The 27,768-nt window shown below is 39.6% G+C and overlaps 1 protein-coding gene across 1 annotated transcript in view; it reads left to right on the top strand.

Moving 5' to 3' along the window:
- The window catches only part of lrrk1 (leucine rich repeat kinase 1), a 50,554-nt gene that overhangs the window by 16,728 nt on the left and 6,058 nt on the right, over nucleotides 1-27,768 (top strand). Inside the window, exons 9-33 of the mRNA XM_023331874.1 lie at nucleotides 44-207; nucleotides 1,314-1,451; nucleotides 2,824-2,936; nucleotides 5,009-5,079; nucleotides 5,836-5,965; nucleotides 6,803-6,915; nucleotides 7,335-7,549; nucleotides 7,647-7,811; nucleotides 8,466-8,638; nucleotides 9,507-9,639; nucleotides 10,018-10,177; nucleotides 10,334-10,512; nucleotides 10,595-10,692; nucleotides 13,984-14,155; nucleotides 14,229-14,395; nucleotides 15,626-15,765; nucleotides 16,486-16,744; nucleotides 18,078-18,247; nucleotides 20,744-20,941; nucleotides 21,030-21,169; nucleotides 21,239-21,376; nucleotides 22,188-22,382; nucleotides 24,144-24,295; nucleotides 26,102-26,219; nucleotides 26,309-26,425. Of these exons, the coding sequence (XP_023187642.1) occupies nucleotides 44-207; nucleotides 1,314-1,451; nucleotides 2,824-2,936; nucleotides 5,009-5,079; nucleotides 5,836-5,965; nucleotides 6,803-6,915; nucleotides 7,335-7,549; nucleotides 7,647-7,811; nucleotides 8,466-8,638; nucleotides 9,507-9,639; nucleotides 10,018-10,177; nucleotides 10,334-10,512; nucleotides 10,595-10,692; nucleotides 13,984-14,155; nucleotides 14,229-14,395; nucleotides 15,626-15,765; nucleotides 16,486-16,744; nucleotides 18,078-18,247; nucleotides 20,744-20,941; nucleotides 21,030-21,169; nucleotides 21,239-21,376; nucleotides 22,188-22,382; nucleotides 24,144-24,295; nucleotides 26,102-26,219; nucleotides 26,309-26,425 (3,818 nt within the window). The remainder of the gene's footprint in view (nucleotides 1-43; nucleotides 208-1,313; nucleotides 1,452-2,823; nucleotides 2,937-5,008; nucleotides 5,080-5,835; nucleotides 5,966-6,802; nucleotides 6,916-7,334; nucleotides 7,550-7,646; nucleotides 7,812-8,465; nucleotides 8,639-9,506; nucleotides 9,640-10,017; nucleotides 10,178-10,333; nucleotides 10,513-10,594; nucleotides 10,693-13,983; nucleotides 14,156-14,228; nucleotides 14,396-15,625; nucleotides 15,766-16,485; nucleotides 16,745-18,077; nucleotides 18,248-20,743; nucleotides 20,942-21,029; nucleotides 21,170-21,238; nucleotides 21,377-22,187; nucleotides 22,383-24,143; nucleotides 24,296-26,101; nucleotides 26,220-26,308; nucleotides 26,426-27,768) is intronic.

A 27,768-nucleotide genomic window follows, 5' to 3' on the forward strand; every position in this document is an offset into this window, starting at 1 on the left:
TTTTCTTCCCCTATTTGATTAAATCTTGTTTTTGCTCTTCCAGCTGTGAACTGGATCGGTCTGCGTAAGCTGGAGGGACTGGATGTGTCTGGTAACTGTCTAACCAGCCTGCTCACTTCAGTCATGCACTGTTTAAAGTCCCTGCGCTGCCTTGATGTGAGCAGAAACAAACTGAGTGCTTTCCCTGACCCCTGGGCCTGCCCACTGGTAAGAAGTCATGCTGCTTAAGAACAACTGTCTGATTCATTCTATTAAGAGTTTGGATAAACATTAATTATTACTGGTTGTGGTTTTTCGTGATATATTATCATGACTAAAAGGAAAATGTCAAAGGGTCTGACTCTTGGAGCATCTATTATAAGCTTAAATCTTTATCCACGTTGCTGAAGGTTTAGTGCTTAAACTTTCAGTTAACCAGATGACATTTAATTCCATTTTAGGAGACTGACTGTTAACATTATTATTATTATTACATTTTGAAGAGTATGTGTGCAGTTTTTATAATTAGGCATGCCAATATTGTGTAGGGCTGCAACTAATGATCATTTTAGCAATTAGTTATTCTATCCATTATTCTGACAATAAATCGGATTTTAAAAATTTCATTCTGCAGATTTTTCATTTCAACACTTACGCCTCTACAGTATTAGATATACATACAAATATGTGAATAAATTCCTTTTTTAAAAATAAACATTTTATAGCCTGAAATGCAATGACAGCATTCCTTTAGTGAATGCAAGATCATTTGTAGCAATGTATGGTTCTGCAGTTCTTCTAACATTAACAGCAAAAGGTGCTGAATAGGTGTTTTTTTTACTACAGAATCTGAACCAAGTGAAAATGAAACTGTCCCACTTGACAGGTTTTAAGCAATAAAATATTATTTTTTTAAGGTTTTATTGGTTTTAGTGGCTTTTATTTGATAGTGAATTGACAAGAAAGTGGGTAATGAGAGAAGTAGGAAGCCATGCAGCAAAGGTCACCAGGAATGGAATCGAACCTGCGACAGCCGTGTGGAGGACTAAGGCCTCCATATGAGGGTTGTGCTTAACCCCTGTGCCACTACAGCACCCTTGATGTGCAGAATGTGCCAAGTTTTTATTCGATAATAATTAATTATCAGAATCATTGGTAAAATCAATATCAACTTATAATTGTAAATTTTATGGATTGAAACAATTCATTTGACTTTGGTTTCCATCACTCACGCTGTAATCGAAGTACAGTCACAGACAGAAAAACTACAATACACAGTTTTTCTGTTATGGTAATAGTAACAGCCTGTCCACTTATCTGACCCTTTCATGTAGAATCAATGCAAAGCTTCGTCCAATCGGATTGAGAATCTTCCAAACACCATATCCATCTTCTGGAGGACTCAGCTGCAGGAGGTGGACTTCTCTGACAACTGCCTCAAAGAGCTTCCTTCCTACATCTTTGAACTGGAGGTATGGACCATCATGTGGATTGTTACTAGACATTTCTGTGCTTTTAAGATTAATTACAAATCTAAAGCGAATTTTCTATGACAAACATGACTGCGTATATTCTCAGTCATCTGAGTCATGACTACTGCAACCTGAACAACCAGAGCGTCTATCTACCCACATTAAAATGAGACTTTATCATTTCAGTTCTATTAATCCAATATTAATCCTAAAAGGACATGAAATGTTGTAAATCATATTTTCCAAGTGACTTCAAAGAGTTGCTGTGGATGCTGATGAGAGTGGACCAGGAGGATCTCACGTAGCAGTCTGTATCACAGCGGAACAGGAGAAGGTTCTGACAGAAAGTCTTCAGTTGCTATGTGACAGTCTGATGAAGAGGATGTTACTGGTTCTCTGTAATGTTCTTCATGAATTTTATTTCCCTGGTTTATGCTGAATGTCTGTAAGAAGCAACTTCATGAGAGAAACTGATCCTCATGTGACCTGAAGCACAATCTGATTGTGGTACAGTGTGTTCCTGTTAATTATTGAAAAATTAGGAACTAGGCAATTCCTTTATTTTATTTAAATATCACTGAATTGTGACAAATTTTCTTGATACTTGTTTTGATATCAGATGAGACTGTATGGGCTAGTATTCTGACCTGCCTCTTACTGTCTGTACATTCCTATTCAGATCCACATTCACCTAGAAATGATTTAAAAATGACTCAAATCATAAATCGGCTACAACCAATAATTTTATAGCTTGTTATGGCTCATGGAACGGTCAGATGGCAGGGGAACCGTGGAGGTGCAGGGAGGAAGGGGGCTTGTCCTGTCACACCGTCAGACTGCTTCCTTTCTTTTATCCACCTTACTTTACACATTATTCTTTATTTAACAAAAAGGAATGAAAAAAATGTTAAATAAAACAACAAATAAACTCTTTTGAGTCCGATGTTTTGGGTTGACTTACTGACCTTTCTACCAGATAGGTGGATCTTCAACTTTTATATGCTATATAAAATCTTAGTTTGTTGTTGCTTCCTTTACCTTAAATACACTACAGAACATGAGGTGGTTTCAGTTTGTTTGCATTCAGAAACTTTATGTGTAGCAGGAACTCTGTCAGCATCAATGTTCTAATGCAGGGGTGCCCAAAGTGGGTCCTGGAGGGCCGGCATCCTGCATATTTCAGTTCTCTCCCTGGTAGCAACAACCTTTTCAGCTTGTCAATGTTCTTCTTAGGCCTTCTGATGAGCCATCATTGGATCCAGGTGCGTTAAACCAGGGAGAGAATTAAAACATGCAAGATGCCGGCCCTTGAGGACCCACTTTGGGCACCCCTGTCCTAATGCCTCCTGCCTCCATCTGCTCTTCCCTTCAGGCCATCATCTCATTAAAGCTGTGTGGGAATCTGATTGAAATGCTCCCTTCTGCTAATAAATGGAAGTGCTCGAAGCTCAAGACTCTGGATCTGTCCAGGAACCAGCTCGGCAGGTCGGTCCACACGCTCACCCGGAAACACTTCCTGGTTCACAGGCAGGCAGCTAAAATTAGTCTGGCGGGAATAACTATGGATGTCAGCTGATGTGAAACCAAAACGCAATGCCTCTGTGGTTTTGTTTTGCTCCATCTGGATAGTAAGGCTATATCAAATTTTATATTGTGATGGGTTTAATTATAATAATGACACTTTTAAAAAAGTACGTACTTTAGTACGTACTAAAAGCCATCCTTTTAGTACGTACACAAGCCCAATCCAGCTGCTAGGTTTATTGTGCAGCTTCGAGAAGAAGGGGGGACATGTGGCAAAGGAACTGAGGACGAGACCTGAAATCTGAACTTCCGCCTCCGCCCGCTCTGTCACCACGCCACACAACACCACATCTACATTATTATTTTTTTAATTGACAAAATAGAGCTGTTTTCTTGTATTTCTTTCTCTTTTTTTCCTCCCCAGACACTTTGTAGCCACCATTTCCTGGTAACCTGGGCTGTTTCGCAGCCTCTTCTATAACCATTGAAAGGCCTCGGAAGCTTTTCAGTGATTCAGTGGTTCACATCAAATGTTACTATGAGTTATTGAATTTCTGCAACGGGTCATTATAACACCTAAAAACAGACAAGTTCCACTTTTATATGGAACAAGAGTGATCACTTCTTCTTTGCACCATGTCATTTTCCATTCCATGGAGTTCTTGGTTAACTCAGTGCCGACAGTGATTGTTCTAAAGGTTCTGTGTGGTTTTGTTTACAAGCAATTGTGCTCATCTAGGCAAACTTGTGATTTTATATTTTATGTTATTTTTATTCAGTCTTCATTCTAACTGTACTATCATCAAAAGATGTGAGATGTAAATAAAATCTACTATAACATTGACATAACATAATATTTAACATGCTAAATGTCTGAGATAAAGCTCAAAATCATTATTTTTACAAAAATATTATCCATTAAAAAATGTTATATGATGTCCAGAATAACTATAATTGCAGTTCTTTATAAAATAAAGGCAATTGAATGCTAAAAATTTCCTCTGGGGAAAAAAATAAAATTTAATTCAAAACTATTTTATTTATCTGAATGGAAATTAAATGTTGTAAATCTTATGAGGCAAATATCAAAGTATGGTTGTGGATGAATAGACTGGTGTTAGGAAGGATGTCCAATAGCAGTCAGTCTTGCAACTAATCTGAAGAGACCTCTCACTGAAGGCTGTTGCTGTACCTTAGTCTCATGACCTTCATGCTATGCTAACAGCTCAACATCCAGACAGCAGATGATATTCCACAGTATCATCTCCTGGCTGATACCATCAGTTGTTGTCAGCTTTTCTAATCCATCAGTTTTGCTTTTGTTGCTCCTCTTTTAGTTCCTGTCTGGCCGTATGGTTAGAGAGCATTAGTCTGGATATGATTCTTTCCTATTACAATAGATGACTCTTTCTCTTTGCTCTCTGGTTTTGCTCTGGATCCATAAAGTCTTGTTTCCACTCCTCTGGAGTTTGGAGTCATAGTTCAGATATAATCTCAGCTTTCGAAATGCTACTGAGCTGCTACCAGTTGTAAAAATAGCACCTTGTTGCCACAGTTATGCACCATAACAACTGTCCAAAAGTAAGAGCAAAAATCCTTCCAGCTGCTCAGCATCCAGAACCAGAGGGAATAATTTTCCAAATATGCAATGATTTAACCAGAAACATGACAAACAAAAGTCTGGAAAACCAATCAGAAGCAACGTAACAGAGCTGCTCCAACCTGCTGCCACAATGTGGGTGCCACTCTGGAACATTACTGACTTTTAAAAATATTCCTCAACCTAATTTCTGACTTATACATGCTATTTGACATTATTGTTAAATGTGAAAATGTCTGTCTTTTTTTTTTTTTGCTGATTATCATTTACCTTGTTACATTGGGTGAAAAATCTGTCATCTTATGAGTCAGCTGAGCTGATATTTTGAGTTAAGAGACATGCGTAGTGTGAATAATTAGGATGTTCCTAACTGTATGCAATGCTGCTGAAGTTGAAGTGTACTTCTGACTTCATTGCAAATTCTGTCTTTTAGAACCGAAGAGGGGCCCAAATCCAGGAGACTAGCTTTCCTGACAACATGGAACAGAAGAGATCCAGACCCAGGTAACGGTCGCTCAGTCAGTTAGTCAATTTCATAAGTCTGCAAATATCTTAAAGTCACTGTGTGTTACAAACAGCACTGGTCTTTGAGAATCATTTTAAGCATTTTATCCTGGTTTTAATCTATGTAAATATGGCTGGATTTGGTCTTAAATGTCTGTATAGTTACTAAAATTGCAGAACTAGAGAAAGATTTTCTTGGCAGCAACATTTTATAGCAAAACTGCCCTCGAAAAAGTTTTGAAAATGAAATAGACACACAAAATATGTTTGGTGTGCATTTCTTTTGTCCAAGCAAAAGGTGCCAAAATATCCCCCAGATGTTTCCTTTCAATTTTCATGTACATTTTTATTTAGTTTATCATAATTTGCCTCTCAAATTACAATGTAATCTGCATATGTTGTAAACATCCCTTTGAAATAAACATACAAATTTATGTGTGAGGTATTTTTCTTTATTTAGGAAAGCAGCCTGAAAGGAGGTGTTATTAAAATTTAAGGTCAAATTTGTCTATTATGAAGTTACTCAATCTTCTCTTCAGGCATCTGTGATCACACACCTGCTATTGTCCATTTTTTGTGTCTGTAAAGATAATTTACTCAAAAGCTTTTGAATGCCACTCTGTGCTGTAAACACTTACAGTCTCATTATAAAATGTTTCACTCCAACATATTTATCCATTCATATGCAGCAGAGATGTGTATTGTCCAGTGTGTCTGAGCTGTGAGCTTTAACTTTTTGTGTTCTCTGTTCCACAGTGTGTCCCATTGAGTTCCCCAGTGTTCTGCGAGATTCCCTGGAAGTGTTGATCCTGAATGATAACCAACTGGAGTGTGTTCCCCAGTCACTGTGTGCTCTACACAACCTTACTGAGCTGTATCTCTCTAAGTGAGTCTCTCTGTGTGTCTTGTGCATCTGTCACAGTGAAAGTCATATTTAGAATTAAAAATAAATGCAGTAATTTCCCTTAGTAAAGGATCGGTATTATGTATTTTCCAGGCACATAGTGAAATCTTATAGCACAATCAAGTAACTATGTCACCTTCAGTTATAAAAAGGATGTATATATCAAATATAATATATATGAATATGTGAATTTGACTTCACGTCATAGCTTCATCTGACGCCTTAAAATAGGCTTCCAGCTCTTCAATAAGCTCCTATCCTTTCCAACACTCTGCCTTCAGCACGTCATCACAACATTGGTTTATAGTTATGTTGTGTTTTAACTGCTCTTATGAGCATTATAGTTTGTATTATGAGCTCAGCAGAAGCACAGGCCCACCAGGTGCTTACTAATTGTTGCTGCTGCTAGTCTGAAGGAGCTGAGTGGAGCAGACATTCTGCTCTGTGAGGCAGAATCTCACTTTGGAAACTGCAGCTCCAAGGTAGAGCTTTGGGTTAATAGGCATCGCTTTGTATGAACACGCATTTGACACCCATGAATGGTTGCCACGGGAGATTCAAAGATTCCTCAAACTTGCTTGGAAGAATCATAGTAACACACCAGGTATGTTTTTTGTGAGAGAATAACATTATAAGATCAGATAAAGCTAAAAAAAAATTGATTGTGTGTAATACCCACCCTTTAACTAAGATTGGTCTTATTTAATATATTCTTCTAAAAAGAAGACACTCATCCAAGCTTGGACATCCAGACAGTGTGATAGCTGTGAATTCCCCTTGCTGTGACTCTCTGATTGATGTTACGTTTCCTGCTGATAGTAACCCTGGAATCCGAGAACTACCAGCAGAACTGGGACAACTTTCCAACCTGTGGCAGCTGGACATTGAAAACCTCAACATCAACAATATTCCACAGGCAGTAAAAGATGAAGGTACTACTTCACCACAAAAACACTCTGATTCTTCTCACAGATAGATCTAACTGATCAGGTTTTAACTGATTGTCTGACTGTGTAGTTGTGTGACTGAAAAACTATAACTTCCATTTTTAAGGAATGTTTTATAAAAACAGAATATCTTACTGCCAGCTCAGTCTTGAGTGGTCAGCTGTGCATCCTCTTAGATTGCTGGTTCTATCATTTTTTTCCAGCTGTTGTTGACAATCTCCTCCTAATGTATGCACTAATGACTCTATTTAGCTCTTGATATTGGGTCATTTTAGACACAGTACACACAGTGGCAATGTGATCCTGTGAACAATATCATAAAGTTCTGATGAATCCAATAAAACATGGTAAGCACTTGTGCTACAGATTCAGGAATAAAATATGTGTGGTGTGTTGGGAAACAGGCACCAACTCTGTCCTGGCGTTCCTCCGGGCGCAGCTTCGAAAAGCAGAGCCCTGTAGACTGCTGAAGATGCTGGTGGTCGGTCCGCCCAGGCAGGGGAAGTCGGCTCTGGTGGAGGCTCTACTGACGGGCAAGGCGTCTCCCTTCACCCCCTCAGAATGCAGTATCTCCACCTTCAGCTGGGAGCTGGAAAAACCCAATGCAGGCAAAAATAATGTGAGGAAAATGCAGAGAACCCATAACATGTGCTTACTGTCAACTCAGCATGCACACAGACTCAAAGCTGGAACATTTCTCCATGCGTCCATCACAGAAGGAGTCAGTCGTGTTCCATGTGTGGGATATTGGTGGTCCGGCCAGCATGACCACAGTCAACCAGTGTTTCTTCACTGATAAGTCCCTGTACGTGGTTATCTGGAACTTGGCTCTGGGAGAGGAGGCTGTGGCCAACCTGCAGACATGGCTTCTCAACATAGAGGTGACTTTTCTTTTTCACACTTTTATATATGCACACACAGGCACACACACGTTATTTCTCCCTATATTGGCCCTTTTATTGGCCCCTCCCTATATTGCCTTTCATTCATTTTTCATTCAATTACTATAGTGTAACCTTGACCTTTACCCTAACCCTAAACATTACCAGTATATACCTAATCCTAAACCTAACATAAACTCCACTCACACTTTAGTCCTAAACCTGACCCATAACCCTAAAACAGCACCTCTTCCTATGTGACCCAGACTTTGAGCCCTATAAGGTGCAGCCAGTCTCCACAACATTGTATTTGTTGCAAAAATGTGCTTTACAATTTAATACAAGGACACACACATATACACACACAAAAGTTTGTAATTTTACCCACATTTGCACTTTGTATTAACTTCTGTTGATATTAGCAACAGCATTTATGCAAGCCCCAAACTCTTACGTTACTCATTACCATTATACTCATAATCCTAACCTTAACCAAAACTTAAATCACACCATCCCTCCAAATCTAACCTTAACCTTAAAAAGGGCTTCCCCTGCATTAGAACTGCACTGTAAAAAAATGTCTCTAACACAGCGTTTCTATGTCTTAACTTTCTTCTACATGTATAATAACTTCCAGTGTTTTGTGTCCTCTAGGCACGAGCGCCCAACTCTTCTGTGGTAGTTGTAGGAACCCATTTGGACCTCATTGATACTAAGTTCCGCACAGAGAGGCTGGCAACACTGCGAGCTTATGTTCTTGCACTGTGCCGATCGCCGTCTGGATCGCGGGCCGCTGGTTACCCCGATGTCACCGTCAAACAGCTGCAGTAAGATGCAGTTTGTCTGTAATCACCATTATTAATAGCTGCATAAGCCTAACATTGATGAAATCCTTGGGGCACAACACTGTTGAGTCACATTTCAAAAGGAAAGTCTGATTTTCATTGGTTAATTTCTAAGAAATTTTTATTCATTTTTACTTTAATCAGTTTTATGTTATGTCAGTGAGAATTGTGGGCTTTTTGGTCAGTAACAGAGGGATGCCATTAGTTCTGTCCAGTGCCTACAAGTTAAGAAATGCTTCCTGATAAAAGTTGTAGCAGTTCTTACATGAAAACCTTTTGACACCCAAACACAACCAAGCACACACCGTCTCCCTGTTCATCAGGTGTTTACATGTGTTTATGTGTCCTTTGACTAGACCTTGAACATGTAGTTGTTGTCTACCAATCATGTCTGGTGGTGAATGGATGTTGTAGCCTGAGAGTGTGGATGGGGGAAAGTGACAAGAAGTCTGAAAGTACTTTGAGAAGTTAGGATGAATAAAAACACGTTTTGACTTCCTTATTGACAGGTTTCATAAGTAAACAACAGAACTGTGTTTTTGGACACAGAAGTTTCTGTTTTCTTTTTTCTTGCATTGCCTCCCAGACAATTTTGATCAAATTAAAAGATGACTGTAACTTGTAAATATGCCAGATGTTTGAATGACTATGTTGCTGTTCTTTGTCTACATCATAAATATACCTACAGTACAGAATATTTTATTTTGGCTTGGCATTATTTCCCAGCTGCCAGAAGCGAGTTTCTCTGTAATCTACCAGAGGAATTTGTGATTCGTCAGACATCCAAAGTGTTTCAGAACATGAATGAAACCTGCTGCACTCATCTGTTTGTGTTTCTCCTGGCGCTCAGTGAGGTGTCGTGTAAGACTCTGGAGGGTTTCGATGGACTGAAGATGCTGCTCTACCATGTGGCTCTCTCTATGAAGGACAGCAGCAGCAGCAGCAGCAGCTCAGGCTGTGGGAGCAAGCTGCTGGCCAGACTGGTGAGTTCTACTCTGATCTGATCATCTAATATGTGGACTCCCCGTTTACTGGGTTTATTCCTTATGATCGCCTCTCCCACACAAACACGTTCTGTGTGCGTGTGGATGTTTTGCTTGATAATCTGAAAATCAAAGTCATGTTCTCTGATTGGTCCCACTTCTGCTGCTCCTCTGGAGATTTTTTAGGCTCTTGCTCATCCTAACTTTGCTTTAAACTGTGTCCCATGTTCTTCTGATGATGTTTGCTACGTATGTGTATGTAAACCTGTGGTTTCAACTGTATTTTTGGCTCACCAAATAACCAAAGATCATGGTGTTTATGTGAAATGGAAAAGTGCTGCATTTTTTACTTTTGTTTTTCTGTATGTTGTCTGTCAGATTCCCAGGAGCTATTTGATCCTACAGGAGGCAGTGATAGCAGAGAAGAAGAGGAGACATGCTGAAGGAGAGGTCCAGTACCTGACTGAAGCTCAGTTACTCAGCATCATTGAACAGAACCCAGAGAGTGACATCAGAGATTATGAGGACCTGCAAACTGGTACACAGACTGGATTGGAAACCCATTTCATATTCTAACACTTTAATAATGGCTCAACTCATAAATGTTTTCAGGAGACCAGAGTATTTATCCCAATTTACAGGGAAAAGACCTGGCTATGACTCTCTGCCTTTCTCTTCTTTGGACTTCATCTAGCCATCAGTTTCCTGATTGAAACTGGAACCTTGCTGCACTTCCCTGACACCAGCCATGGCCTGTGTACTCTGTACTTCCTGTGTCCTGTGTGGCTGTCAGACTGCTTAGAGAGGATTGTACATCTGAACTCTTGTCGTCCTGTCCCCAGGAATGGAGTGATCAAAGTGGAAGACCTCAGGGTGAGCCTTCAGTGTCCGCTGTTGTGTTTAATGGTGATTTGAAGCTTCTGCAGACTCTCCTGCTGTGATCTGTGCTGTGCAGAAGCTGCTGGCTGGAACAGGATTCACCCAGGAGACAGAGGAGCAGTACTTCCAGTTTCTGGCAAAGTTTGAGATAGCTCTGCCTGTTGCCAATGACAGGTAAAACTGAGCAAATTTATTGGAAAAATAATTTTGATCATATATTTTACATGACAATATAAAAAGTAGTAATGGGACTTTTATTCCAGAGTTTGTAATTTTTTCCATCACATTTTAATCAAAAACTAAATGTTACTCGTCTCTACTTATAGTGACAAATATAACAAATGATGTTTTGTTTTGTTTTTCCGGGTTTTTTTTCTTCTTCTGAAGACTTTCTGCTTTCCCTTGTTCTTGGAGAGCCTTGTTAAGAAAAATGATTATTATTTGGTGCTTAATACAGTTAATCTACGACATGTGTAACAGTTATATACAATACTCTTATTTGGAACAGGTCTCGTTTGAGATGCGGTAAGCAGACAAAGCAGGGCCCTTTGCCTCCCCCACACCAGAGCAATAAATTTGCATTCCAATGGGAGTGGGGACTACGGAGGTGTCTGTGAAATCTCATCTTAGGACGTTTGGCGCCAGGGATCTTCCGTATCAGGCAGCGATGGGCACGAAGTGGTCCGCCCTCTTACTTAGATAAAAAAACAGACACCTTTGCCATAATGAGGGGACTGTCCAAGTTTTCTGAGTCCCTACTGAGTTTCTAATAGGTCAAAGAACGGAACGCCTTGACTGCATATATTAAATAGGGAAACGCCTCTTTAGTTAAAATTCCAGGTCAGCACCGGAGAGTCTCTGAGTTTTTTTCCATCTTTTCTCCACGTTGGGCGCCCTTTTGTCTGTCTTTGTGTTCGTGTGTCTTCCCTTGTGTGTCTCATTTTGTGATAAAATGCATATCTCTGTACCTCTGCAGCTTTGTTGTTCATTGCTTTGTATGAGATTAAACTCTGTGATCTGTGACGTCAACACGCTTTGTTGTTGTTTCGTTTTAGCCGCACGCGGTCGCTACACGTCGCTGCACGGAGAGCGTCACTCGCCAAGGACTCGGAAGATTAAAGAGGAAAAGAGCCAAACGTTTTGTCCAAAGCTAGCATTTAATTGATCCTCTTTTTTAATAGCCTGTAATGACGAACAGTCAGTGAGAGAAAGAAAGGACAACCGCCGTCTTCTTCCCCAAACTCTGTCTTTATTACAAATTATTGAAATTATGAAATTATTAACATTTCCTAGAACAATCACATTCCTGTGTCCTTTCTTCTGCTACAAAAAACCACACACAGCCTTCACCTGTGTAAAAAGGTATCAACTCTCACCAATCAATCCAGAGTGCAGCGATATACATTAAAAAAAACCATTTCTCAAATAAGAGGATTAATTATGTTGAATACTGCAAGAGGGAGATGTAGTAATGGACAAAACCTTAAGCTCGCTCTAATGTGTTTTCAATAACTACTGTCCGACTGAATAAACTACAGTTTAATTGATTACATAGCAAGGGAGAAAAAGTAAAGTCTATAGTAATAATAATAATAATAATAACAATAATAATAATAATAATAATAACTCCTTTTTACCAGATAAACAACACAATGTATCTCAGGGTACCAATGTTTAATCGGGGAGTGGAACGGAGCTAAAAAAAGATACACGTAGCGATCTTCAGAACGGCCGTTATGGGACCGTTGTAGCTAAAATGTAGCTAACTGCGATCCTAACAAATCCTTTTTTTCTTTATTTATTTTCAATGTTTCAGCACATCTATCAATCAAATTACAAATCATATCCAAATATACATTGTTACTCCACATTTTTAAAGGGGGGGCAGCCCTCACCAGCTTCACACTACTAACCTGTAATGACGAACAGTCAGTGAGAGAAAGAAAGGACAACCGCCGTCTTCTTCCCCAAACTCTGTCTGAAGAGCGAGGGGCGGGGCTCCTCAATTCCGGTCTCCTGGTGAGACGTTGCCCGAACCTTCGTTACCCCTTTTTTTTTTTTTTCTTTTTTTTTTAAAACCCATATATGTAATTAGTTGCAATACTATTAATTTCTGTGTGGTGGCGTATATTTTCTTAAACAGATTTTCTGGACTATCACCAAGTGATAATTAAATTCTCCCACTTTATGGTGTATCACATAAAAATAACCAAAATAAGCAACATTTTCAATTCCTTTTTGCTGCTAAATTATTTAATAAACAGATACATGAAGTCAACAACAGATATTTATAGTTTAATATGTTATTCAGGTTCTTCAACCATCAGGTTATGAAAAAGTTTTTTTCTACCCATTCATCTTTCCAGAGTTTCAGGAACCCCTGATTGTTCATGGAACGTCTGTAGAAATGTGAGCTGTAGATGCTGACATTACCACCGGTGAAGTCTGTGCTACTACATGTTTAGCATTAAGATAATATTTAAGCTTGAATAACTTTGCTGATAGGCTAACTACTTTTAGCGCAACTTGCACACAACAGGTTTTGTCCAACGTTTCATCAAATTGTTTTTTTAAGCAAAAAATTAATGCCTGCCAAGTGTTCCCAGAGAAACGGCCTCGTCGTCCATCAATGTTATTTGCTGATGTCACTTGAGCATCAGATTTAGAATAGAATAGAATAGAATTACTTGGGTATCAGAAGCACAACACAAAGGTTCTGGCTTGGGACAATTCAGATTAATAGTGTTAAAAAACCATTTAATGCATTAAAATTCATCCATCCATTTATTTACACCCTTATCCCATTGGGTCGGGAGTGGTGCTCCAGTTGTCCTCATTAAAATTTATGTAATGAATTTCTTGAAATTAACGCATTAAAGTTCCAAACCTAATTAAAAATGTTTTTATTTTATATCCATATAGTTAAATTCGCTGTTTGATAGTCATATATCCAAATGTATGTGAATAACACAGGCTGCTGTAGGGTGTCCTAATTTTTCCCCCTGACTGTCCTTCATGTAAACAGTTACCATCAACAGCTCAGCAGCTACACACTTTATCCAAGAGGATTCATTTCCACTTACATGTCATCTTAATCAGTTCACATTAATTCAATGCAGCCACAGCAATCAGACTAAAGTTTACCGGTAGTTACATATAGTTCAGTTTGATGCAGTTATGTTGTATTTTCAGGTTCAGTCAGTAAATTCTGTAATCTGCGTATTCCAGTCCTCCATCCTGAGCAGCAGAGAGGAACAGCTCAATTTAAACAGGAAGTAAACATCAGTCTGATCCATCTGCCTCGACTGAACCAAACAATAACAATAGTTTAAAAGTTGGAGTCAGCATCCAATATTCTTACCATTATAAACTGAATCATCTGGAAGAAGAGCGGCACCTGATAATGAAGTGAATAAATCTAAGTTTTCCTGTTCATCTTTATTCTTGTTGTGTCTCCTCCTCTAGATATTTGCTGCCACATCTCCTTCCTCCAAAGCCAGCCATGGACATCCACAGCTTCCACCGGCACACCAACAACACGCTGCAGCGTCTCTTTAAGATGAGCTTCGTTCCCGTTGGCTTCTGGGAGCGCTTCATTGCCAGGATGCTCATCAGCCTCACAGAGATGGACCTTCAGGTGAATGCTCAGTAACCACCATGTCACTGTGGAGACTTCTTCATGATTGACATATATTGTGCTGTTCCTACAGTCATTTGATTCAGCCAAAAACAGGAGCCTGAACCGCAGGAGTTCCCTGATCTACAGCTTCGCTGGCAGCCAGCAGAGGAACCGTTGCAGCACCTTCAGGGTCCGACGCAGCCAGACTATCTACTGGAAGGAGGGGCTTCTGGTCACTTTTGATGGAGGTTACCTCAGGTCAGAATGGGGGATGCATGAACGCTGACATTTACTGAGGAATGAGAGAGCACAGCTGGGCAGAAGGACAAAGTTGTTCATCAGAATTCAGAAAGAGATGTTAACATTTGTCAAAAGAATTTTGTGGCAAAAGAAGAAATTTTTCACTAATCTCATTAAACAACTGTTTCCTCAATCCACGTGGCGACCTTTAACCTCATCCTCAGCCAAAACCTAGAACTTCTTAAAGATGTGCGCATCATGAGAGCATCAGCTGTCAAACATCAGCTGTTTACAGTCAAGTCGAAAACTTACAACACTGGATGAAAGCATGTGGATATATGGATATTTAATAATAATTCAACAAAACTGAGATTCAAGTAATAAGACTTTATTTAAACTTAAACCGTTTCACACTTAATGTAAAACAGCATCTTATAGAATATATTACCTGAGTCACACATTTATTTCCACTGAAAAACGATCCACAAGTGTCTGATGAGAACATTAGCCAGCACTGTGAAAGAGGTTTGTCCTGTTTAGAACCATTTAGCCTGCTGTGCTCCTGTCTGTTGGACTGAAGGCAGACTGCTAGAGCTGTCTGTCGTGTTTTTATTGATTTGGTATTTGGTATGGAACCAATTCTCATTTTCAACAAAAATAACCTGCTCTGGAAACATCAAAACATGAGACAGGATCTCATACAGCAGAAAAGAATATCATAAAATGCACAAACAAAAAAATACAGCCATGTATTTGGTATATTTGGAGTCCAGTCCCAGATGTTGTTCTCAGTGGGATTCTGTGGACTAACTGGAAAACTGCAAACAGCTCACAGCTGAAAGTGACGAGTGGGGCAAACTTTCCTCAGAGAATATCAGAGTCTTTCTGCTATTTACAAGAGGACAGGGTGTCCTAACTTTTTATATGTTAGAATACAGATTATGTTTGTTTGTTTGAGTAAAGCAAAGTAATATTTATGCTTAATTTAAACCACTTTCTTATTCCAGCTGTAAATAACAAGCTTAGTCATTGACATGTTAATATTATTTGTTAGAGGACTAAATATAAAATAAGGTGTTCTTATTTTTCAGCATATTCTATTGGACTAATATAAATAAAATTTAAAAAAACCCACACCAAAAAACGGCACTTTCAGCTACTCTGCTGGAGCTTATTGAAAATGTATTAAAAAGACTGATTGAATTTCTAAGACTTTTTCTGACAGAGGCCATGTGTTCATGTTTGCAGTGTGGAGTCATCGGATGTTAACTGGAAGAAGATGAAGAGTGGAGGCATAAAGATCCTCTGTCAGTCAGACATCAGAGACTTCTCTGCCATGGCCTTCATCACTGACCACGTCAACTCTCTGATGGAACAGTGGTTTCCTGGTCAGCGCTCCTTTCCTCTCATATTTGTAGTTGAAGAGGAGGACAGCTTCTTTTCACTTTAGGATGCTGTCCTGCTCTTATTTAAAATTTACACAGAAAGAAAATTAATGCTGCTTACACATGTGATGTTTCGTAATGAAACACTTCTTGCTCTCAGATTTAATGCTTCTCACACTGAACCGTTCTGCTTCTGTCTGAGAGCCATGAGTGAAATGTCCAGTGATTGGCTCACTCTCTGGTCTCCCCTCTATGTTGATCTTCACTGAACTGTAGTGTTGATCCCAGCCTGTGTGTACTCCAGCCAGTGCTGCAGGTGTCCAGATGCCACTGACTAGTAGGATTCACCCAAACCTGGTGTGAAGGACTGCCTGGCAGCAATCCATTACATGCAAGACCTTGTTCTGTTTTTACATATTTTTTTAGCTTTCTTGATGCTAATCAGCTCCTTCCATTAGTAAAAGCCTTACCTTGTTGCCACAGTTACGCAATATAGCGACTCTCTGAAGGGAAAAAAGTAAGAGCAAACATCCTCCCAGCTGCTCAGCATCCATAACCAAAGGCAATAACTGACCAAACAGGAACCAATCAGAAACAACGTAACAGAACTGCTCCAACATGCTGCCACCAGGAGGGGCGCTGCTCCTGGTTATTTAGCTTAGTGTTGCTTTTGCATCCATTAAAACAAGAAAATATCACTTTGTCTTCCTGTCCCTGCTCTAGCTTTGACAGGCACCCAGAGTGATGGGAGTCTCCTCATTGAGCAGTATGTGCCCTGCTCCCTGTGTGCCCCGAGGGACCAGCAGCAGGAGCAGGCAGAGGACAGCAGAAGAGGAGAAGCAGAGGTTCATTACTTCAACATAGAGGACTGTGTGCTGGCGGCTGTGGAACAGGAACACATCATCTGTCCTCAGCATCCAGAGCAGCCGATCCCTCTGCAGGAGCTGGTCCCAGAACTGTTCATGACTGACTTTCCGGCACGGTAAACCGCTCTCATTAAACAACGCCTTACACTGCAGACTTGTGGACTGTTGATCCCACGTAGAGGGAAGTCACTAAATTCAGAATCAGGACTTTAAATGAGTTAAAAATAAACACTGTTATTAGGAACATTAAATGATTTTATGGATTTTCAGTGGAAGATAGGTTGTTGCAATGATAGGTTCTATGATCTATAAAAGCTGTCAGGAATAACTTGTATTCCTTCTGTTCTCCTGATGCTTTTTACAGGCTGGTAGTAGATTAACACTTTTGATATTTGTTTACTTTAAACAGCACAATACTGACTGAGTAATTATGGCCTCATCCATAACATAAACATCATCCCTGACTGTCGCAACCTGAATCATGTCAAAGTTTCGTTGCAACTAAAGGTACCATTAATGTTGGCTTGATGAACATCATGACTCACAGCTCAGCCAGGTGTTAATGGGAAAAAGGGAAATGTCTGGTTCTGCAGTCACTGCAGCATGTTGTGAAAGCATGCACATCAGGTCTGCAGCTAAGCATTACTTAGTAAGTCATGATTCTGACAATCAATAAGTTGGATTAAAAAAAATTAAAAAATACATTGCATACATAAAATGCTAATAAACAAATACTTCAATTTCTTTCTTACATAAAAAAATAAATGTTTTATTGCCTAAAATATAATGACAGCATTTCTTTAGTAAACACTTTGTAGCCCAGGAAGCGTCTGCTGCTTAAACATCCTTCTAAAATCAACCATAGGTGTTTCTGGACTGAACATCAGTACAGAGCAGGGCTGACATGTTGAGTAGTTCTTGGATCCACCAGTTATTAACTGGACCACAAAAGGTGCTATAAAGGATTTTTTTAAGCCAAAATTGACACTTGAAAAATTCTAGTTAGATCATATTTACAAAGTTGTTTTTTTAAAATAAAAAACATGTGGGGTTTTTTGTAAAATTTGGCTTAATTACTGACCTGTGTGTGTGATTCTTTCAGTAACAATTGCTTTAAGTCTTAGCAGTTAATCAATTATTAAATTGATTGATAATTATTTCAATAATTGATCCATCATGATTAATCCGATTAATCATATCACCCCTAATGCAGAGTCCTGTAATCTGCCCAGATGGATATGTACTATGGACATAACAGTTGTGTGTAAAGGAGGGTTTCTGGTTCTATTTGTGCAACAGGTGGTCACTTGCACATTATGCGTAATATTATAATACAGAACTAAACACTGAAAAGGAATTTCCCAAGCGATGTCTACAGCTTAGGCATGAAGCTTAATAACTGGCATACTTATGTGTGTGTGTGTGTGTGTGCATGTGTGTGTGTGTTAGGCTGTTTCTGGAGAAGGCTCAGCTGGAGCTGTGTGAGGTGGAACAGAACATCCTCGGTCAGGGTGGCAGTGGGACCATCATCTACAGAGCCAGATACAGAGACCAGCCGGTTGCTGTGAAGCTCTTCCACTTTAAGAGATGTCGACAGCTGTCAGCCACCAGCGATAGAGGTGCAATAGCTTTCTATATATGTGTTGTTTATGAAAGAAACCATCTGGAGAATCCGTTTGGAGAATAATTTTACATGAAAATGGCAAATTTACATGATTAACCCATGATTTAATCCCACCGGCAACAATTGTTGCCAGACATTTTTTCTAACTTCTAGAAGCTCTAAAATAATTGTTTTGACTTTTGGCAGCTAATTGTAGTTTTAAAATAAAATAATATTGTGTCTCTCTAAGCAATATCAATTTCATGTATCTAGTGTGAAAGGTCACATGACCAGACCTCTTTACTTCCTGCCTGTGACGCTGGAGGTAAATGTCAGTCACAAACCTCTACAAGAGAAAGTCAGTAAAATACTTTAATAAACAAATATAAATAAAATATTTTGAACATATGTTCTTTCAAATATCTTCTACTGATACATGAAGAAAATTGTATCCCTTCATCCATATTTTGATCATGAGAAGAGTGAATGTAGGCATGGCAACAATTGTTGCCGCTAGCATAATACATAGACAGCACTATGCTAGGTGTCCATAGCTTTGTTGTTTATTCTAAATGCCCTGCTGTTCCCACACAGCTTAAAACCATCAGATATTTTAGGTCTTCCAGACCTGAAGGAACCTCAAAGTGATGCCTTCTACATCACTGTCATTCCCACAGTTGAATCCCTCCCCTATTCCAAAAGGTGATCCTATCCACAACATGTGGCCTATGCACTGAATGACCACTACAAGATGACGCCACACCTGAATCTGGTTTAAGACAGGGTCAAGGCGTAGTTCTTGGTCTGGTAGAACGTCACTCGGCACATAGAGACAATGACATCTGCAGCATGTAGCACTGAATCTTTATGTGTCTAAAATATTTCTGAACACTCTTGTAACCATTTTTTGTTATAAGTTATGCATGTTATGATTTTTCTTATTTTTTATATGCTTAAATAGGCCAGATTTGTGTAATTCAGACTATGCAGCAATTGTTGCTGAGTATAAAACCTACATTTTCACTAACATCACCAACAGAAAATGTAATAATTCATAAATATCATGTGTTAGGGAGGTCCAAGGATTGAAATGCATGCACTTATTTTGCAGGAAAAAATTTGGGATTAAACGGGTTAATGTAAACTTAGCTGTAGAGGCCGTAGAGCTAGTAGAGCTAGTAGAGCTAGTAGAGCTAGTAGAGCTAGTAGAGCAGCCCCAGGTTTATTCGTGTTGATTACTTTAGAGATGTTCCAAATCTTCATATAAAACCCAACAAATGTTCAGTTACAAATATGTTGTTTTATTTTAATACAGTAATGTATTGACCTTTGACCTCCTTCACATGAATGAGTAGAAATAACAGTCAATACAGAATCCAATTATATACACAAAGCACTTAAAGTATTTTTCTTTTCAGATTTTTTCTGTTCCTGCTGTTTTCATCAAACATAATGTTTAGATTATCCAACAAATTTTTATATCAGAGATTTACAACATCAAACAATTCATTTTTTAAACGACATATCATGCAAAGTCCACCTTTTCAGCCCTTAAATACATTTTTTGTGTACTTTGACTGTTCTCCTGGTGCTGCATGGATATTTTTATACTCGTTTTGGGTTATAGTTTTCAGGTTGTTCATTTTCCTCTATTCACTATAATGTTTTTCCTGTTTATAACATCACCACATTTGCTGTGGAACTACTAAGCAAAGTTATGATTTTATTGTAATCAGTTTTGTAAATCTGCCTTTTTTTTTTCTCACACCAATTTTATAATCCAAGTTTAGTTATGCCAAAGTTGCAAGTTAAGTCAAAATGTTTGGATCTAGCATGGATTAACACACAGGATTCTTCAGATCGCCCCCCGGTATCAGAGCCTCAAAGTGTCTGGTTAGATTTGATTTATGTATCCACTCTAGCTTTGAGAGGCACCCAGAATGATTGGAGTCTCCTCATTGAACAGTATGTGTTCTGCTCCCTTTGTGCCCCGAGGGAGGAAAATCCATTTGCACAGATCACTCAAGCACAATTGCTTCAGCAACTTCTGCCAGTATCAAGATAACTTTTCTGAAATATTTTGTCTGAATGAGGCCTCAGTGGCCTTAGTTTAGGTCAGAGTTTATTCAGTTAAATTCAAAAAGTACTTTTTTTATCCCAAAGAAAAACTAAATGTTGTCATAAATCAAATCTTCCAAGTAGCTGGTGATGATGACGCTGTGAGCAGAAAGGGTCTGCAGTAGCAGTCAGTTGAATCTGAAGATGCCTCTGACTGAAGGCTGTTGGTGTATGACAACCTGTCATGACATGCTAACTGCTGAAATATATTTCTGCAAAGATGTGGGTAAAGGAAGTCTAAGTTGAGTCTAACAATGAGAGTTAACTATTATAGTTTTCACTTTTTTATATAGTGGAAATATGGATAAAACGTGTTAGCTGCTGCTGCTATCTTTTATAATATTCCGTAGTTTATTAAAACCATGACTGTAATAAGCTCTTGTTTGGCTCTCAGACACCATGGTGAAGCACCTGCAGTTTGTCAACGCATGTCGCAGCTTCTCTGAGTTCCGTCAGGAGGCCAGCATGTTGCATTCTCTGCAGCATCCCTGCATCGTGGCTCTGGTGGGCATCAGCATTCATCCCCTGTGCTTCGCGCTGCAGCTAGCGCCTCTGGGCAGCCTCAACACGGTGCTGGAGGAGAGGCACAAAGGCAAACACTCCTACAACCGTCTGTCTGCTCATTTCCTCCGAATGCCTCCAACATTTTCTCACTTGAACACTTTGTGTCTCTTGCCTAGGCTCAGAGTACATGCCTCTTGGTCACATGCTAACCTTTAAGGTAGCGTATCAGGTTGCAGCAGGACTGGCCTACCTCCACAGAAAGAACATCATCTTCTGTGACCTGAAGTCGGACAACATCCTGGTGTGGTCCCTGGAGGTGTGTATGCGGCTTCCTGCACCATCTGGAGGCCTGAGGGCTGCTGCTCATTAAACTGTGCTGCTCCAGGTTCAGGATCACATCAACGTTAAGCTGTCCGATTATGGAATCTCTCGGCAATCCTTCCATGAGGGGGCGCTGGGAGTGGAGGGAACCCCAGGATACCAGGCTCCCGAGGTCCGACCGGGCATTGTGTACGACGAGAAGGTATCGAGCTTCTCTTTATTACTTCACTCTGCAAATACTGTGGTTTTGATCTTTACAGCTCATAATGTAGTTATGCCAAGGTGCTGGTCTTGTTGTTCTGTAGTGCTTGAATGAGCAAATCGTTGAGACTTTCAGTCTCTATAGCCTGTAGAAACAAACTGCAATGAAATTCTGTTAAAGATGCTTTATTAAACATGAATTATAGACAGGGGGGGGGGGGACATGCACCACACACGGTTCAGATTTTTATTTGCATGAAAATAATTTTAAAAGATGGAATCAAGCATTATTTCACAGATATGGAAAACATTATGTTGGTCTATCACAAGAAATCCCTGAACAACACATAATGATATTCACATATTTTTCATACCTGTGGCAGGTATGAACGTTTAGCAAAATGTTTCTTCTGATTATTGTTTTGGAGCCTAGACTTAAAGCTCATGCAGAATCTGTGGAGGGAGCTAAACATTAGGGTGATGGTAAGGAGGCATTTCAACCTGGAGCTCATCATCAAAGATTAATGAATGAATTTGGATAAACCAATAATATTTTATCTGCTGATTATTGATAAATCTGCATTGTATTGTTTAATAAAAGTAAATGAACAAGGGTAAAATATGTATTCTTCTTTTTGGTTGAATGGAATGGTTATTTTAAATCTGAATCTGCCAGAAGTTTGGATCATTTTTGGGTGGAGTTGTGATATTATGTTCCTAGAGCAGCTGCAGTTGTTCCTGTGTTTGGACATTTCCAGCTTAGGGCCCACTGTAACGCTGCTGAATGCTTTCTGCCCTCCTCCTCCATCCAGGTGGACATGTTCTCCTATGGAATGGTTCTGTATGAGCTGCTGTCTGGGCGGAGGCCGGCTCTGGGGAACCACCAGCTCCAGATAGCCAAGAAGCTCTCCAGAGGCGTCCGGCCAGTGCTGGGCGGCCTGGAGCAGGTCCAGTTCTACAGCCTCCACACCCTGATGACCGAGTGCTGGGACACCAAGCCTGAGAAGGTGAGTCCATCAGCAAAATGCTGAAGCTTTTTGTCTTGTTGTCTTCATGGATCCTGTGATGTCACATCATATTACTGACATGTCATTTCATGGACACAACAGGCTGTTTATATAATAATACCAAGGTTGGGTTTCATATCTTAACAGTTTCTGAATTTGTTATGTAATGCTGCAGTTTGTAACTTTGATTAAAAAATAATGTGTTTTATACATATTTGTTAAAACTGTCACTATGGTGTGGTGGTTTGATATGAGAAAATCTATTTTAAAAAATCAAGCAAATTTAGCTCCTACTGCCATCTGCAGAAATACACCGCTCAGTCAGAAACAACCAATCAGAGCCAGGAGGCGGGTCTTAGCGCTGTCAATCTTCCTCATATACACACTGCTCACATCCTCCCCCTTGGTTCTCCACAACTGGAGCTTCCCACAGATGCTAAGGCTAGTTAGCATGGTCAGTGATGATGGCAGATAAGCGGTTTTCCTGGAATGGTAAATTGTTTCTCTGCCATTAGCACATTGAGCAGCAAGTACATGGGGTTGATTGACAACACTAAGCCCCTCCTCCTGGCTCTGATTGGTTGCTTTGGACTGAGCATCTGGCAGCAGGACCACAGGGAGAAAGCAGAGGAGCCTCATTTATTCACAGATGATCTATCTCACATTGTGACAACATAGTGACATTTTTAGCAAATTTTACATGTTTAAACATGTAAAATATATATATATATATATATATATATATATATATTCAGAAAAGTTACCTATTGCAGCTTTAAGGAGCATGCAATGTTTTATTGGTTAATTTTAAAGTATCACTTTTATTTTTATCCCCATTTTCTGGCATTTGACTTTTGCATCATACAAAGCAGACTCTCTGTTACAGATTTTCTTCTCACTCTTTGTCGCTTCAGTTTTATGTGTTGAACTCTCAGCCCCACTTACCCTGAAACACAAATTCCAACTCTAGCCCACAGCAGACTCGGTAGACCATAACAGAGTGGGACCCCTCTGGTTGTCTGTCGGATCAAGAGACTAGAGAGGAGCTGACCATGATCAGGACCGGCCGTCCTGAAGAACTTTATTTACCGTTTTTCTTCAAAATATAAGATGTCGCTATTAAGGCATTTACTCTCCAGCACTAAACTGCGGTGTAATTATGTAAACTAAAATATATACATGTGGTGCATGCAAAAATGAGGAAGTAAAGCATGAAGAGCTCCAAAATGTGCAATACTTCTGAGGAACTAACACTTAATGTCACTCCCTGCTAATTAGGAGCTGCTTTTATTTTTAACTGAAAAACTATAAAAGTTATTAATCATGAGAACTGTAATTTTTAGTAAGCATAGAGCCACATACTGTATATATGTAGTCAGTTTTTCCTAGGGGAGCATCTTGAGAACTTCAGTGTACCAACCCTCTACTTTAGGACAGTTCCTAGAAGTCCAGTATTTGAGAATCATTTTTCTTGAACATATCAAAGGATTTCAAACAGCTTAACGTTGTCATTGTTTCTTTCGTCTACTGTAGCTGTGAGAATGCATGAATGAGCTTGGATGTAAAACAAAACCGTTTGGTCCATGTGTGGACTGTATCAGGGATGTACAGTAATTGTGCAAACTATTTTGAAAACAGAGGTTCCTGGAAATATCTCATATTTCTAATTTATTTTGTAAAGCATTCATGGGTGTTCTGAAAGGACCAACAGATAAAATGCATAAATTAATATGTTCAACCATATTGCATGTGTGTGTTTAGAGGCCAGTGGCACTGTGGTGTGTGAGACAGATGGAGGAGCCCAGTTTCCCCTGCCTCAAGTATCTGTTGTCCTGTGACAGCCAGTCGCAGCTCTTCCTGTCCCAGCTGCAGGGATGCAGCGCTGTCTTCTGGCACGGAGACAACGAGGACAGGTTTGTCTCTGTTTAGATGTCTTCTCTTCACTGCTCTGGAAATCAAATGTTCAGTCTGTGCTTTTAATCAGGCAAGGCATTAAATCGTTAAAGGAAAGCATCGTGATGCCAAACTCTCAAAAATATTGGCATTGTACTGAGACTGCTAACCTGACAACAATGTTATCATGAAATGACTGTTATTTTAATTTAATCCTTAGATTTTAAATACCGACCCAACAGTGAGCATGTCATAGCTGAAGCCAAACACACTCATTACATTTTATTCCCTCATTTAACAGGTAGAGGCAGCAACATGATGAGATTTACCAAGAAATTCATCTTTCTATCGACTACAATGAAAAGTGTGTCCATGTACATATGTGTTCAAAGGTTTTGGTTGCAGAATAAACTTTTTTGGCTTCTAGTAGGGGTTCACAGATTGATCGGCACATTTCTGTAGTTTTGGGAGATCAGAGATCAGCTGATACTTCGATGAGAAACCGATCTTATCTTCCTCCAAAAAGCTCTGACAGTCAGCCGCTGTCCCCTCCTGCTCTGCCTTATACAGGGCCGCCTGACAGAAACGCCCTCCAGGTCATGTCTGAACGTATGTGGCTAACAAAAGTCCTCTCAATTGTTAATTTAGCAATTTTGTTGCTTTTTTATTAGCAACTTTTCAGACCTCTCTAGCAACTTTTTTATTTTCAAAATAGCAACTAGCAGCAAATCTAACAACGTCTTTCTGTGTTATTGGAGAGCAATGTCCTAAACGTTTCTTTATGTTAGAGAGCACCACCTCACACATAGTTAAATGAGTTTGTATTGTTTCACAGGTGTTGCTCAGGTTTGACAACATCTGCAGGTCAGGCTTTTAAAGTTTGGCAAGCCAGAAGATTTTTAATACAATTTACACTGAAGAACATTCAAAAAGCTCAACATACATAAAATTCCTGTACAGAGGGAACATTTCCCATAATGACTGTTTTTCATCAGAACTTTTTTGTTGTCTCTATAATTCAAATCCTGACTGATGATATTCTTTGTGGAAATTTTTTTTTTCTTGGCTGCTATTGAGAATTTAAAATGTTCAATGAAAGCAGCTTTATGCCCACATGCAGGTGGTGTTAATTATAAGTATGGACTCCTGCAGGGTTTCTCTGCTTTAACCTCTCCCTCTCACCCCTCCCACTCCTGTAATTTTGTAAAAGTTGTATCACCATTTGCTGCCCAATCAACTCATGTCTGCTTCTGTATCCTGGCTCTTTCTTGGACTCTCATCGTCGTCCATTGTCCCATCACTATCATCATCCTGGATAAAGAAAGGAGTAAAAACTAGATTGTTGTCTACTATCTGTGACCTCCACAGAGTGATCAGTGGTTCATCACTACAGACTCGATGGGACTTGGCAAGTCTTTATTTTGGGGCAGAAAACTTTTTCGGTCTCTCTTTTTTTTTTTTTTTTTTCTGCGAAGAGTTTTTGCGGCGCTAGTGGCTCGTATTTTTTCTACAGTAGGCAGACAGGAAGGAGGGTGAGGAGAGGGGGGAAGACATGCGGTAAAGGTCGTCGGGACCAGGAGTTGAACCCGCGACGTCTGCATTGAGGACTAAGGCCTCCAAACGTGGGGCGTGCTAACCCCCTGCACCACCACAGCACGCCCCTTCGGTCTCTCAATAAGCTGCACTGTTTGGCTAGCTCTAGGAGTGTGTGTGCACCAAAACACACAGCTGGTCCCAACGTATAGAATGGACCAAACTCTGGATTATATTTGGTGCTTCTGATTGTTTAGTCTTCCATTCTTGATGGTTTCCCATGCATTGTGCAGAAACTACAGTGTGGTGAATGTAGAGAAGGGCCAGGTGGAAGTAAAGAGGATGTGTTGTCCTGGCAACAGGATCAGCTGCCAGATGAAAATGCCAAATTCTCTATGGATATCTACTGAGGTATGAACAATAATAACACTAATATTTATTTTTGGAGTATAATCAGTGAAGGGTTTCAGATAATCACTCTTTCTGTGATTATCTGAAAGGAGCAGGAGGTGTTTGTCTACAGCCTGAAGGACATGTGTCCCCTCAGTCAGCCTCAGAAACGCCTGTCCTGTCCAGCTGTGGTCACCTGTCTGTTCCACATTCCAGCTGCAGAGCAGGTCAGTTCCAATGGCAGCAGACACAAACACACACAAACATGCAAATAGACACAAACACATGCAAATACACAGATCATCTGTGTTCCTCTTAGCTGGCTCAAACCAACACGTTGGCCAAATGGCCCATAATAAGCAACCCTGGAGCCACAAGTGGGTCTTTGGACTCAGATGACCTTGGCTAAAAATGATAAAGAACCAGTTTCTGACATATTTTATATATAGATATAAAAAAAATGACAGTTTAAGTAGTTCTTCAGTTGCATTTGGTTTTCCTGGAAATCTTTCTAAGAACAAGTTTTCTTGTTTTTGGAAACAGACGAGGTTTTTTCTCCACAAATATCAAAATACCATGGAAGAAAATATATCTATCCTACTTTTGCAAAAAAAAAAAAACAAATATACAAAAATTATGTTTTTCTTTCTTTCTGACATTAATGAGTTAGAGCTCCAAAGGACAGGAAGGAGAGCTTTGCTGCCAAACGTTTACCCCTGAATGCCTTACCCCTTAATAGTGGGTTAACATAAACCCGCTATTTATGAACAATGAGTTGGTTACACTTTACTGCTGACTTTGGATCAGAATGTAACCAAAGTGAAACAATCTGTTGTTCATCATGAGTGCTTGAGGTTGAATGTTGTGTGCACTATGCTATATGTTCCTGTCTGACATAAAAAAATAAATATTTCTACTGGAGATTGAAGTGAATGCTCTAAATACCCAACTGATCAGAATACCTCAGCCCCCCCCACCTTCCTTAAACGGTCAGAGTAATGTCACACACCCACACACACACACACACCACCACCTCCTTCTCATGCCTTTATGGGTTTGGATTCTGGTTTGGCCCAGGCTCATTCATCTGACACAACAGATGTGAAACCAAACAGCAAAGTTCCTGATCCCGATTTACTTTTTTAGACTATTCAATGAGACTTTTAAAACCTTATTATGACGTAAGAATAAGAAACGTATAGCTTTAAAATTGCAAACAGATCTGCTTTTTCCCATTGCTAAATATTCACCAAAGCAACCTGCACTCTTCCAAACTCTAATATGGCGGTCTGCCTAATTATCCTGAATGTGTGCTGGCTATGCAGAGCAGTATTCACCTCCTTGGATGTTTTACCCTTTTGTTGCCGTAAAAAACCAGCAAACCTTTAATGTTAAATAGAAACTTGATGATCCAGATTTAACTCTACTTGGTTTTGCTGGGACTTACTTAAATTCTCTCCAACAACAATCGATTTCTGCCCGTTGTTTACGCTCAGCAACATTTTTCCCTTGCATGTTCCACGTGTTCATACAGAAAAAGGGAAGCAATCATTCAGTTCTGTGACTCCTA

This window comes from Xiphophorus maculatus, chromosome 4 (assembly GCF_002775205.1).
Source record: "Xiphophorus maculatus strain JP 163 A chromosome 4, X_maculatus-5.0-male, whole genome shotgun sequence".
Classification (NCBI taxonomy): domain Eukaryota; kingdom Metazoa; phylum Chordata; class Actinopteri; order Cyprinodontiformes; family Poeciliidae; genus Xiphophorus; species Xiphophorus maculatus.